The 14,455-nt window shown below is 42.1% G+C and overlaps 1 protein-coding gene across 1 annotated transcript; it reads left to right on the top strand.

Moving 5' to 3' along the window:
* The first annotated feature begins 576 nt into the window (after nt 1-576).
* nadsyn1 (NAD synthetase 1) lies at nt 577-14,315 on the top strand. Its single transcript, XM_021585989.2, has 21 exons — nt 577-832; nt 1,118-1,178; nt 1,424-1,540; nt 1,678-1,731; nt 1,832-1,921; nt 2,570-2,621; nt 4,363-4,451; nt 4,693-4,810; nt 5,330-5,461; nt 5,655-5,726; nt 6,029-6,153; nt 6,620-6,668; nt 6,794-6,896; nt 7,042-7,210; nt 7,351-7,486; nt 7,771-7,877; nt 8,030-8,161; nt 8,272-8,341; nt 8,808-8,936; nt 9,332-9,508; nt 13,896-14,315. Exons 1-21 carry the CDS (start codon nt 748-750, stop codon nt 13,932-13,934), a joined length of 2,106 nt encoding a protein of 701 aa, XP_021441664.1. The 5' UTR covers nt 577-747; the 3' UTR covers nt 13,935-14,315.
* The last annotated feature ends 140 nt before the right edge of the window (nt 14,316-14,455 follow it).

Here is a 14,455-nt window from a genome sequence, read left to right on the forward strand (position 1 = left end):
CCACAAAAATGTTATTTATGGAAGCATCAACAATTTTACGTCTGAAATATGGACAAATTTTAAAACATATGAAGACGACCTGTAGATCTACTAAATACAGGCATCCTAATTTTGTACAGAAGAGGCACAGCAGCTTGTTGTATAAATACATTTCCTGTCTCTTTAATAAGACATACGAGGAGGAAGGGCAGTATAAGCAAAGATTTGTATCCCTAAACCAAGATAAACCACAGCCTGTCGTTTCAAATGGTTCATAGTGGGCAGAACAAGCAAGGTGGTGGGCAGGGCCAATAACGAGTTAGTGAGATCCTATTGGCGCGTTCTAGCAATGTTTTGAAACTTTGTCAAAGGGTAAAGTCTACAAAACCTTATCCACTCTGTTCGTAACATATTTTTTTTGGGGGGGGGAACTATATTGAGATAAAATGATGAGAAAATTAGCACAATGTCGGCCAAAATCCATAGCATTCCATCTTCTCCCATTGCTGGCCTCTCGGCTTCCGCTCACTGTCATATTTGGTACATTATTTGAGCGAGTGGAAAAGCCACTCGGGTGCTTCACATTTATGCATCCGGTGAAATATCTGTCTCGTTGTTCTATCTGTGGTAGAGGTTCCCGGATCGAAGTGACACAATTCCAACTTAGATATTTTTGAGTCGAGTGTTACAGTAACTCATTTGAGAATTTAAACTAAGGTTTCAACGTTTGAATATCAGCAAGGCTACTTTGTTGCACCGTTTTATGAAATGGGACGAAAGGTTATATTAGCTACGTGCTCCTTGAATCAATGGGCACTAGATTTTGACGGAAACTTAGAGAGAATACTGAGAAGTAAGTCCGAATAAAATAATTGAGAATCACACTCTGCAAACTTCTCCGAAGTAAAAATCGTCGAATTGAAGATGCATTGTCCATTTAACTTAAACTGTAGTGGGTTCATATACAGAGTTGTTTTAAAGGTAATATGGTGTGTTGTAATGATTTATAGACATTCCACTTAGAAGCCTGGAGTATACTATACTAGGCAACTTGCTCTGCGGGAATAGCATGCAAGTCTTGCAATCAGGACTCTGGACATGCCATTCATTTTACTAATGATATCTTTCTCATGACTAGGTATCGCGATAGCCAAGTCTCAGGGGGCTAAATACAGACTGGGACCAGAACTGGAAATATGGTATATGTAATCTACATCTCCTTCATCAAAGTTGTGATTGTTGAGTACATTACTGTATACAGTATGTAGACTAGAACAAATATGTAGCTTATTAGACAAATGTATGTCTTTGTTTGTGGTCTTTTTATTTGACTCCTATAAAGCTCTGTGCATTTGCATATAATAAGCATCCTACATTGCCATGCCTGCTCTGAATTTCCATGAACTCTCCCTCAACCTCCTCTCTTTCTGTCCCTGGTCATCAGTGGGTATGGCTGTGCAGACCACTTCTACGAGTCAGACACCCTCCTGCACTGCTTCCAGGTACTCAGGAAGCTGCTGGAGTCACCTGTCACCCAGGACATCATCTGCGATGTTGGCATGTCAGTCACACTTCTCACAAGCACTTCAGCTCGGTTGTCCCTCTCTTTGCCTCCTGGACTATCATACCCCACTAAACAGTGTATGTTGTAGTAAGATTTCCGTAACCTGTGTCTAATGTTCTCTATGTCCCCCTCAGGCCCATCATGCATCATAATGTTCGGTATAACTGCAGAGTAATTTTCCTCAACGGGTAAGTCTCGGAAATAAGCAATTCTGTATTGATGTAGGTTATGTGCATTGTCAATAGTAAGTAGGTGTAATTGTTCACAATTCTTACCCACTTTTTAAAGGAAAATCTTGTTGATCCGACCCAAGATGCTGCTGGCCAACTATGGAAACAACCGGGAGTTCCGCTGGTTTTCACCATGGAATAAACTCAGGTAAGTGATCAACATTGAATCTGCACAAGAAACTCTTCCTTCTGCACATAATGATAATACTTTGATAAACAGTGAAATTAGAGAGATTCTCAGGTACTTTTGTATACTTTTTAGCCAGTAGTTCGGAAAGTAAGGCTTACGAGCCAAAAGTAGTCTCAGAAAATTGCATACTATGTCACATATGTTCAGATATGTGCACCATGTCATTGCTCTCTCTCTCACTCTGCTGTGCGGGCATCTTGCTAGTTGACACTCAAATGGCGAGCGGCTGAAGGGGGAAAAAGTGGGGGAAATGGCGCAAAACAGCTTCCAGAAAACAGTTGCCTTCAAACTAGGGATTTCGTGGCTAATTGAAGTAAGACAGTACTTCTGCTCATATATTATGCATATATGAACTACACATGGAGACTTCCGGTCCAAAGTGAGAGGTTTAAAAAATACTTGGTAGTCGCAAAAGTTCCGGAACGTCTTTAAATGTTTAGGTCAAAGCAGATTTGGTACGTGGAAAAGGACACAAATCCATATTTTTCACATCACACGTAATAACATATACGCATTTAGCTGCACCTGTCAAAAAACCTGCAAATCTCTCTACGTGACCATTCAACTTTGATTTGAACATGGCATTATTGTGTTTGTCTGCCACAGACATGTGGAGGAGTACTACCTGCCCAGGATGATCCAGGACATGACAGGACAGGTAGGATCCATCTCTCTCTAATGGCAGGGTGTTGGTATGCACTAACAAGGATCAGTGATAAGAGGATTATTTGCACGTTTCTTCATTTAAAGGGAATCTGCACCATTAATATACAGTACCAGTCAAAAGTTGGACACACCTACTCATTCAAGGATTTTTCTTAATTTTTACTATTTTCTACATTGTAGAATAATAGTGAAGACATCAAAACTATGAAATAACACATGGAATCATGTAGTAACCAAAAAAGTGTTAAACAAATCTAAATATATTTCATTTTTGATTCTTCAAAGTAGGCATCTTTTGCCTTGATGACAACTTTGCCCACTCTTGGCATTCTCTCAACCAGCTTCACCTGGAAAGCTTTTACAACAGTCTTGAAGGAGTTCCCACATTCGCAGAGCACTTGTTAGCTGCTATTCCTTCGCTCTTAGGTCCAACTCATCCCAAACCATCTCAATTAGGTTGATGTCAGGTGATTGTGGAGGCCAGGTCACCTGATGCAGCACTCCATCACTCTCCTTCTTGGTCAAATAGCCCTTACACAGCCTGGAGGTGTGTTGGGTCATTGTCCTGTTGAAAAACAACTGATTGGCCCACTAAGCGCAAACCAGATGGGATGGTGTATCGCTGCAGAATGCTGTGGTAGCCATGCTGGTTAAGTGTGCCTTGAATTCAAAATAAATCTGACAGTGTCACCAGCAAAGCACCATCACACCTCCTCCTCCATGCTTCACGGTGGGAACCACACATGCGGGGATCATCCGTTCACCTACTCTGCGTCTCACAAGGACACAGCGTTTGGAACCAAAAATCTCACATCTACTGGTCTAATGTCCATTGCTCATGTTTCTTGGCCCAAGAAAGTCTCTTCTTCTTATTGGTGTCCTTTAGTAGTGGTTTCTTTGCAGCAATTCGACCATGAAGGCCTGATTCACGCAGTCTCCTCTGGACAGTTGATGTTGAGATGTGTTAGTTACTTGAACTCTGTGAAGCATTTATTTGGGCTGCAATTTCCGAGGCTGGTAACTAATGAATGTATTCTCTGCAGCAGAGGTAACTCTGGGTCTTCCTTTCCTGTGGTGTTCCTCATGAGAGCCAGGTTCATGTTTTTTGCGACTGCACATGGAAACTTTCAAAATTCGTAAAGATGTCTGCTTTGACTGACATTCATGTCTTAAAGTAATGATGGACTATCGTTTCTCTTTGCTTATTTGAGCTGTTCTTGCCATAATATGGACTTGGTCTTTTACCAAATAGAGCTATCTTCTGTATACTACCCCTACCCCTACCTTGTCACAACACAACTGAATGGCTCAAACACATTATGACGGAAAGAAATTCCACAAATTAACTTTTAAGAAGGTGCACCTGTTAATTGAAATGCATTCTGGGTGACTACCTCATGAAGCTGGATGAGAGAATGCCAAGAGTGTGCAAAGCTGTCATCAAGGCAAAGGGTGGCTACTTTGAAGAATCTCAAATATAAAATATATTTTGATTTGTTTAACACTTTCTTTACTACATGATTCCGTTACTACATGATTCCATATGTGTTATTTCATAGTTTTGAAGTCTTCACTATTATCCTACAATGTAGAAAACAGTAAAAATAAAAACCCTGGAATGAGTAGGTGCATCCAAACTTTAGAATGGTACTATATATGTGCAGCAATCAATAGTATCATCCATTTAATGTGATCGTTTATGAAATTCCGTTCCATTGTTCTGTCTCCTGAAGGACACTGTCCCCTTTGGTGACTGCGTCCTCTCAACCAAAGACACCTGCATTGGGAGTGAGATGTGTGCAGAGCTGTGGAACCCTAGGAGGTACATTCAATGAAGAGTCTCAAATGAAGGCCTTTTCTTTTCAAATCATTACTCAATTTCTGTAATGAGTTGTGTAATACTGTGTGCCCTTAGTTATTTGTGTAATGGATCGAAGGAGAGCTCAAATGTTTTTGAGAGATGAAGTGAGATTGCATATGTGAATAAATATATACTGTGTGTGTGTTTTTCTAGTCAGCTACGGTATGTAATGATGTATGTGGGAATGTCATGTGCTTGGCAGCCCCCATGTGGACATGGGTCTGGACGGCGTGGAGATCTTCACCAACTCCTCAGCCAGCTACCACGAGCTACGCAAGGCAGACCACAGAGTGAACCTGGTTAAATCAGCCACCACGAAGGTGATCGTACACACACGAACGGACGGACACATGCATGAACACACGCACATGTTATACAGCCCTTCAAACTCAACTCTGGACCTGGAAGCTAGTTCCACTGCATTTTTTGTATTGTTCCCCTCTAATCAGGGACTGATTTAGACCTGGGACACCAGGCGTGTGCAATTAATTATAAGGTAGAACAGAAAACCAGCAGGCTCCGGACTACGTAGGAGCTGAGTACCTCTGTTGTGCAGTATGTTTAGTGAGAATAGAGGTACTGCATGTTGCCTGCCCAGTAACCACTTGGAGGCACTGTTTTGTCATTATAATACTGCTCCATTTCATACATTGTTTTCCCTACATGTATATTTTGATTAGTATGAGTTTGGGTAACACTTATCATCGCATTGATCCTAGACATGTGTAATAACACTACTACATAACAACATTGTTGTTACATGTTATTTTAGTCAATTGTTATTGCATAGTAATGAAGTTGAGCGGTTTCTGATATTACAAGTGTGTTGTTTTGCACAGAGCGGGGGGATCTACATGTTTGCCAATCAGAAGGGTTGTGATGGAGACAGACTCTACTATGATGGTTGTGCCACGGTGGCCATCAACGGGGACATAGTGGCCCAGGGAAGACAGTTCTCCCTGGATGACGTGGTAAGGACAGGTTAAACATAACAAAATGTACATGTGAGAAGAATATCTTACAGCCTATTATTTCACCCTCACTTCACACACCAGGGTGAGCTGTGTTTGATTATATGGGTTGGCCAAGTCAGCATGTTGTATAATGCTAGCCATTCCCGAAGTGAACTCTTGGACTGTGTGTGTGTGTGTGTGTGTGTTGCAGGAGGTTGTGACTGCCATTCTGGATCTGGAGGATGTCCGCAGCTACAAAGGAGAGCATTGCCACCCACATGTGGTGAGCTGACACCTCTCTTCAAAACAGGACACTTTTTACTTCTCAGAAACGGTAGGTGTGATTCAGAAACACATTACTCCCCAAGTTAAACTAGCCACACAAGGGGAACCAGAGGTAATCCTGTTCAACACTCAACTCCCCAACCCAAGGCTCTGTCTCTGCCCGGTGTCGTCTTTCCTCCCTAGACTGGGTACACACAGAGAGAGTCCCTTCAATTATTGACTCGGACCCAAAATAGCATGCCGGTTACATTTGAAATGTCACATGGTTTGCTGATATGTCCTCTGCTCCACTGTGTCCAGGAGTATGAGCACAAGCCGTGCCATCGAGTCAAAGTGGACTTCTCCCTGTCTGATTGTGAAGATGTCTACCTCCCCACTCACCAGCCCATTGAGTGGCAGTTCCACACCCCTGAGGAGGAGATTAGGTATGGCACCTCCTGACAAAGACTGTGATCACAAGAGTGTTGTGTGCTTTATATGCTTCCCATAATAAATAGTAGCTATTTTTGTCTCCCTGTATTTCGTTTTTTTCACCATGGAATCATTGGAAACAGACAGCGATAGCAGCCTACTATATATATATTGCCACACATTGGAATCAGGAGCTTGGCGTGTGACATTCATTTACCCTGACTGCTCCCTTTGTGTCTGAAACTGAGCTGCCTGTCTTTGGTGGAGCCAATCTCTGTCTGAGAGAAGTTAACTAGAGAAACACGTTTTTTTAAAGCTACTTTCCAGATCATGTGACTGCCCACCTCTTTACAGTTTACACATACATACCCTTCCATTCAGGTGACAAACAGCACAGGGCCTTCATTCTAACCTGCAATTTGACCCATGTCAAATACATGCACATGTGTGTCTGTGTGATCTTGTCTTTGGTGTCTTCAGCCTGGGTCCAGCATGTTGGCTTTGGGACTACCTGAGGAGAAGTGGTCAGGTGAGTAGGGCTATATTTGGTTTAAATGATGTGTAAATGTGCTTATGCGTACCTGCTTATTACTGATTTATTGGTATTGTCTGTCTATCTCTATCTATAAACACTCCTGTTATTCCCTGCTCCAGGCTGGTTTCCTCCTGCCTCTCAGTGGTGGTGTGGACAGTTCCTCTACAGCCTGCATTGTCTACTCCATGTGTGTGCTGGTCTGCCAGGCAGTCAGAGATGGCAGTGAGTACTGGACTGGATACGGTGGTGCCAACAGGCCAATAGTGTTTTGTTGTGTGACACAAAAGCACATGGCTCCTATTCTAAAGTTTGACATTGCATTCAGAGTTTGTCACTACAGCTTCAGTTTCTTCTCTCCCTGTATCAGACACCCAGGTGCTGGAGGATGTTCAACGGGTAGTGAATGATGTGTCCTACACACCCCGGGACCCACGGGAGCTGTGCAGACGCATCTTTACCACCTGCTACATGGCCAGTGAGAACTCTTCAGAAGGAACCCGTAACAGGGCCAAAGACCTGGCCTCTCAGATTGGCAGGTGAGCGTCACTGGCCCCATCATAGTTGGGCAGTTACAGACTAACAAACTAGAACACAATGAGACTCACATCTGTTATAAATCTCACCTTATGCTTTTCTTCTAAAGTTATTTTTCTTTGTATTTATCTTGTTAATTCAGCTCACACATGAACCTCAACATCGACATGGCAGTGAAAGGCATGCTGGGAATCTTCTCCATGGTTACGGGAAAGTGTCCCCAGTTCCGTGCTAACGGTGGAAGCACAAGAGAAAACCTTGCCCTACAGAATGTGCAGGTGGGTTGAGTGTCAAGGAGTACATTGTTCAGGTGTTACCTGAAACACTTCAACAAAGCAGAAACCCGTTATTGCAAAATTAATTTAAAAAATGGTTTCTGAGATGAGCAGAGCTTTTCCCCTCACTTGCATTTCTCTTTAATCACACCATTTACTTGCATTTTCACACATGCTCACCACAATCCTCACACTATCATGTTCCAGTTAAACGGTCTGATCTGAGTAAGCAATTGTGTGGTGTGTGAATTGTATGAAACCCTTATCCACTATCCTGTCCCTTCCAGGCCCGAATCAGGATGATTCTGGCCTATCTCTTTGCTCAGCTCAGTCAGTGGGCTGAGGGGAAACCTGGTGGCCTCCTAGTCCTTGGCTCAGCCAATGTGGATGAGAGGTTAGTGAGTACTAGAGAATGTCAATGTTTCTCTTTTTTTTCTCTCTTTTTTTAAACTATGTGCTATCTGCGTCAGTCCAACAGAAAAGTACAAAAAGTGTATGATCCCTCTCTGTATTTGACCTACACCTCAATAACCCTCTATTCTGCAGTCTCACTGGCTACTTTACTAAGTATGACTGCTCCAGTGCTGACATCAATCCCATTGGGGGCATCAGTAAGACAGACCTAAAAAGCTTCCTGCAGTACTGTGTCGAACAGTTCCAGCTCACCGCCCTCAAAAGGTGAAGCACGCTGCTCTGCAATCCCGTCTTCTTCTCTGGGACAATACAAAACAGTCACTATAATGTCAGGAGACTCACCATGTTGGCAACTGTCTTTATGTCCTCTGTAGTATCATGGCTGCACCTCCCACTGCAGAGCTGGAGCCCCTGATGGACGGCCAGGTGTCGCAGACTGATGAGGTAACGAGTCAGCATGTCACCTCAAGTGGAGCCAGATGTGGTCTTGAGCCCTCTGATTATGTTGATTGTTGTGGGTGTGGGCCAACCACATACGAAGTGACAACTTATTTTTCTTTCTATTTATTTATTTTCCTCACATACTGTGCACACACTGCTATGATTGACCGTTCTTTATACGAATTAAGAAAAGTTGACATTTCAGACTTGCAGGTGAAAGTCATACCATAAACCCTCAGCTCTATTCAGCTTGACTACTGTTGTTATTGTCCCGTCATGTTTTTCTTCTGTGACTGTGTGACTCAACTTCCCCTGTCTATATATACCACCTCACAAGCTTGGAAAATTAATGTCTCTTCAGGGATGTCATCTGCGCACATGGTTTGTTCAGTTGTGGTGTAATCTGACCTCTTCCTTATCCCTTGCTGTCGTCCTCTCTCTTGCTCTCTCTGTGTCCCCCTCTCATTAGTCTGATATGGGGATGACCTACTCGGAGCTGTCTGTGATTGGTCGGCTCAGGAAGATCTCCAAGTGCGGCCCGTACAGCATGTTCTGCAAACTCATCCACACGTGGAGGGAGGCCCTCTCCCCTCTACAGGTCACTCTACACCTCTGTATCGCACACCATTTACTATTTTCATACTATTAGATGTCTGACACAAACAGGTGCGCCTGGCACCTACTACCATAGCCCGTTCAAAGGCACTTAAATATTTTGTTTTGCCCATTCACCCTCTGAATGGCACACAGACACGATCCATGTCTCTCAATTGTTTTAAGGATTAAAGGTCCTTCTTTAATCTGTTTTACCCTTCATCTACACTGATTGAAGTGGATTTAAGAAGTGATATCAATAAGGGATCATAGCTTTCCCTTGGATTCCCCTGGTCAGTCTCATGGAAAGAGCTGTTCATAATGTTTTGTACACTCAGTGTACGCTATCTATTTCTATGATTTGAGAATAACACTTCTTCTGACCATTTGACATTTCAGGTGGCGGCCAAAGTGAAACACTTTTTCCAGATGTATTCTGTGAACAGACACAAAATGACAACTGTGACACCATCCTACCACGCTGAGAGCTATGGCCCCGATGACAACCGCTTTGACCTCAGGCCATTCCTCTACAACACTCGCTGGTCCTGGCAGTTCAGAGCCATTGATAATCAGGTGGGGATCCGACAGTCAACATGACATTTTGTTTTATTTGACCTTTATTTAACTGGGGAAGTCAGTTAAGAACAAATTCTTATTTACAATGACGGCCTACCCCAGGCCAAACTCTCCCTTAATCCGGACGACGCTGGGCCAATTGTGTGCAACCCTATGGGACTCCCGATCACGGCCGGTTGTGATACGGCCCGGGATAGAACCTAGGTCTGTAGTGACGCATCTAGCACTGCGGTGCAGTCACTCAGGATATTTGTTTTTTTACTGTGGATCTCTCACATTTGGTTGTTCCCTCCTCAACGGCTTTATCAGATTTGATTTAATCTCACAAGAATTGTGAATGTCCACGGAACATGGTAAATTACACTGCCTGTCACCATGGGAGTACCCCAAGCTTCGATCCTAGGCCCCACGCTCTTCTTATTTTACATCAACAACATAGCTCAGGCAGTAGGAAGCTCTATCATCCATTTATATGCAGATGATAGTCTTATACTCAGCTGGCCCCTGCCCGGATTTTGTGTTAAATGCTCTACAACAAAGCTTTCTTAGTGTCCAACAAGCTTTCTCTACCCTTAACCCTGTTCTGAACACCTCCCAAAATAAATGTCATGTGATTTGGTAAGAAGAATGCCCTCCTCCCACAGGTGTTATTACTACCTCTGAGGGTTTAGAGCTTGAGGTAGTCACCTCATACAAGTACTTGGGAGTATGGCTAGACGGTGCACTGTCCTTCTCTCAGCACATATCAAAGCTGCAGGCTAAAGTTAAATCTAGACTTGGTTTCCTCTATCGTAATCGCTCCTCTTTCACCCCAGCTGCCAAACTAACCCAGATTCAGATGACCATCCTACCCATGCTAGATTACGAAGGCATCACTTGAGAGCCCCCTTACGTAAAGGGGGCTCTCAAGCGGCTAGATGTTCTTTACCATTCGGTCATCAGATTTTCCACCAATGCTCCTTATAGGACACATCACTGCACTCTATACTCCTCTGTAAACTGGTCATATCTGTATACCCCTTGCAAGACCCACTGGTTGATGCTTATTTATAAAACCCTCTTAGGCCTCATTCCCCCCTATCTGAGATATATACTGCAGCCCTCATCCTCCACATACAACACATGTTCTGCCAGTCACATTCTGTTAAAGGTCCGAAAAGCACACACATCCCTGGATCGCTCCTCTTTTCAGTTCACTGCAGCTAGCGACTGGAACGAGCTGCAACAAACACTCAAATTTGACAGTTTTATTTCAATCTCTTCATTCAAAGACTCAATCATGGACACTTTTACTGACAGTTGTGGCTGCTTTCCGTGATGTATTGTTGTCTCTACCTTCTTGCCCGTTGTGCTGTTGTCTGTGCCCAATAATGTTTGTACCATGTTGTGTTGCTACCATGCTATGTTGTCATGTGTTGCTGCCTTGCTATGTTGTTGTCTTAGGTCTCTCTTTATGTAGTGTTGTCGTGATGTGTGTTTTGTCCTATATTTATATACAGGGGCAAGAAAAAGTATGTGAACCCTTTGGAATTGCCAAATTGGTCGTCACATTTGATCTGATCTTCATCTAAGTCACAACATTAGACAAACGTAGTGTGCTTGAAATAATAACATACAAATTCTTGAATTTTTCTTGTCTATATTGAATACATAATTTAAACATTCACAGTGTAAGTTGGAAAAAGCATGTGAACCCCTTGGCTAATGACTTCTCCAAAAGCTAATTGGAGTCAGGAGTCAGCTAACCTGGAGTCCATTCAATGAGATTGGAGATCTTGGTTAGAGCTGCCTTTCCATCTAAAAAACACTCACAAAATTTGAGTTTGCCATTCACAAGAAGCATTGCCTGGTGTGAACCATGCCTCGAACAAAATATATCTTAGAAGACCTAAGATTAAGAATTGTTGACTTGCATAAAACTGGAAAGGGTTACAAAAGTATCTCTAAAAGCCTTGATGTTCATCAGTCCACGGTAAGACAAATTGTCCTTAAATGGAGAAAGTTCAGCACTGTTGCTACTGTTGCCGGCCTGCAAAGATGACTGCAAGAGCACAGCGCGGAATGTTCAATGAGGTTAAGATGAATCCTAGTGTCAGCTGAAGACTTACAGAAATCTCTGGAACATGCTAACATCTCTGACGAGTCTACGATACCTGAAACACTAAACAAGAATGATGTTCATGAGAGGACACCACAGAAGAAGCCACTGCTGTCCAAAAAAAAAACATTGCTGCACATCTGAAGTTTGCAAAAGTGCACCTGGATGTTCCATAACGCAACTGGCAAAATATTCTGTGAACAGATGAAACTACAGTTGAGTTGTTTGGAAGGAACACACAACCCTATGTGTGGAGAAAAAAAGGCACAGCACACCAACATCAAAACCCCATCCAAACTGTAAAGTATGGTGGAGGGAGCATCATGGTTTGGGGCTGCTTTGCTGCCTCAGGGCCTGGACAGCTTTCCATCATCTACGGAAAAATGAATTCCCAAGTTTATCGAGACATTTTGCAGGAGAATGTTAAGCTATTTGTCCGCCAATTGAAGCTCAACAGAAGTTGGGTGATGCAACAGGACACCGACCCAAAACACAGAAGTAAATCAACAGAATGGCTTCAACAGAAGAAAATACGCCTTCTGGAGTTCTGACCTTAACCCGATTTGAGATGCTGTGGCATGGAATGGTCCAAAATTCCTTCTGACCGTTGTGCAGGTCTGATCCGCAACTACAGAAAACGTTTGGTTGAGGTTATTGCTGCCAAAGGAAGTTTAACCAGTTATTAAATCCAAGGGTTCACATACTTTTTCTACCCTGCACTGTGAATATTTACACGGTGTGTTCAATAAAGACATGAAAACGTATACTTGTTTGTGTGTTATTAGTTTAAGCTGACTGTGTTTGTCGAATTGTTGTGACCTAGGTGAAGATCAGATCAAATTGTATGACTTATTAATGCAGAAATCCAGGTATTTCCACAGGGTTCACATACTTTTTCTTGCCACTGTATATACACTGCTGTTCAAAAGTTTGGGGTCACTTAGAAAGGTCCTTGTTTGTGAAAGAAAAGAAGAAGAAAAAATGGTCCATTTTTAAAATAACATCAAGTTGATCATAAATACAGTGTAGACATTGTTAATGTTGTAAATGACTATTGTAGCTGGAAACGGCTGACTTTTAATGGAATACCTACATAGGCATACAGAGGCCCATTATTAGCAACCATCACTCCTGTGTTCCAATGGCATGTTGTGTTAGCTAATCCAAGTTTATCATTTTAAAAGGCTAATTGGTCATTAGAAAACCATTTTGCAATTATGTTAGCACAGCGCTGAAAACTGGCCTTCTTTAGACTAGTTGAGTATCTGGAGCATCAGCATTTGTGTGTTCGATTACAGGCTCAAAATGGCCAGAAACAATGAACTTTCTTCTGAAACTCGTCAGTCTATTCTTGTTCTGAGAAATGAAGGCTATTCCATGCTAGAAATTGCCAAGAAACTGAAGATCTCGTATAACGCTGTGTACTACTCTCTTCACAGAACAGCGCAAACTGTCCCTAACCAGAATAGAAAGAGATGTGGGAGGCGCCGGTGCACAACTGAGCAAGAGGACAAGTACCTTAGTGTCTAGTTTGAGAAACAGACTCCTCACAAGTCCTCAACTGGCAGCTTCATTAAATAGTACCCGCAAAACACCAGTCTCAACATCAACAGTGAAGAGGCAACTCCGGGATGCTGGCCTTCTAAGGCAGAGTTCCTCTTTCCAGTGTCTGTGTTCTTTTGCACATCTTAATCTTTTTTTATTGGCCAGTCTGATATATGGCTTTTACTTTGCAACTCTGTCTAAAAGGCCAGCTTCCCAGAGTCACCTCTTCACTGTTGACGTTGAGACTGGTGTTTTGCGGGTACACACTGTGGTTGCTGATAATGGGCCTCTGTATGCCTATGTAGATATTCCATAAAATATCATCCCTTTCCAGCTACAATAGTAATTTCCAACATTAACAATGGCTACACTATATTTCTGATCAATTTTATGTTATTTTAATGGACAAAAACTGGCCTTTTCTTTCAAAACAGGACATTTCTAAGTGACCCCAAACTTTTTAACGGTTGTGTGTGTGTGTGTGTGTGTGTATGTATGTATGTATGTATGTATATATATATATATATATATATATATATATATATATATATATATATATATATATATATATATATATATATATATACACACACACACACACATTTATATATATTTATTTATTTATTCGGCCCTGCAGGAGGCCTTTGGGTAGGCCGCCATTGTAAATAAGAATTTGTTCTTAACTGACTTGCCTAGTTAAATAAAGGTTCAATAAAATAAATATTATTATTTCATACACAGGTGTCCAAGATGGAGGTTGGGAATGACTACCACGACTAAGGCTCATCCCAATGGCAGAGCAACATCCCAAAGAACTCATCTAAATTGTGACAATAAACACTGTAGTGCAACTCCAAACACTCTTACTGTACACACAATGCCTTCTTACTGTACAGTATTCTAATTTCTGAAAATAGACCTAGGCTATTGATTGATATTATAGACTCTAACAATGAAGAGTATTCAAAATAAGTATTTTGTGTCAGTGGTTCAGCATGATGTGCATTAATTATGTTGTCGTTCTGCATGCTCTAGGCCAGCTTAAACTGGCGGTCTTGTTAAAAATATTCACAACAGTCTATTCTCTCAGGTTCAAATACAATACACTTGTTCATTGAAATAGTGATGTACTGCTTTACTATAAAACACGTTTTTATCTTGTTTTGTACTGTTATCAAATATGTGTATAACATGAGTCTAAGTGGTAACATTTACTACCAAGGAAGTGGCCAAGCGAAAACGAGTAAGTGTGAAACGTCTTCTAACGCACCACTTTTACTGGCGCGTAGAAAGCTGCTGAC

The sequence above is a fragment of the Oncorhynchus mykiss genome, chromosome 26, assembly GCF_013265735.2.
Source record: "Oncorhynchus mykiss isolate Arlee chromosome 26, USDA_OmykA_1.1, whole genome shotgun sequence".
In the NCBI taxonomy this organism is placed as follows: domain Eukaryota; kingdom Metazoa; phylum Chordata; class Actinopteri; order Salmoniformes; family Salmonidae; genus Oncorhynchus; species Oncorhynchus mykiss.

Excerpts from the sequence above, each read along its gene's own strand:
- nadsyn1 (XM_021585989.2), top strand. The coding sequence starts at position 748 with ATGGGACGAAAGGTTATATTAGCTACGTGCTCCTTGAATCAATGGGCA. Across the intron at positions 4,811-5,329 it reads TTAAATCAGCCACCACGAAG|AGCGGGGGGATCTACATGTT; the intron begins GTGATCGTACAC and ends TGTTTTGCACAG. Across the intron at positions 8,162-8,271 it reads CAGCTCACCGCCCTCAAAAG|TATCATGGCTGCACCTCCCA; the intron begins GTGAAGCACGCT and ends TGTCCTCTGTAG.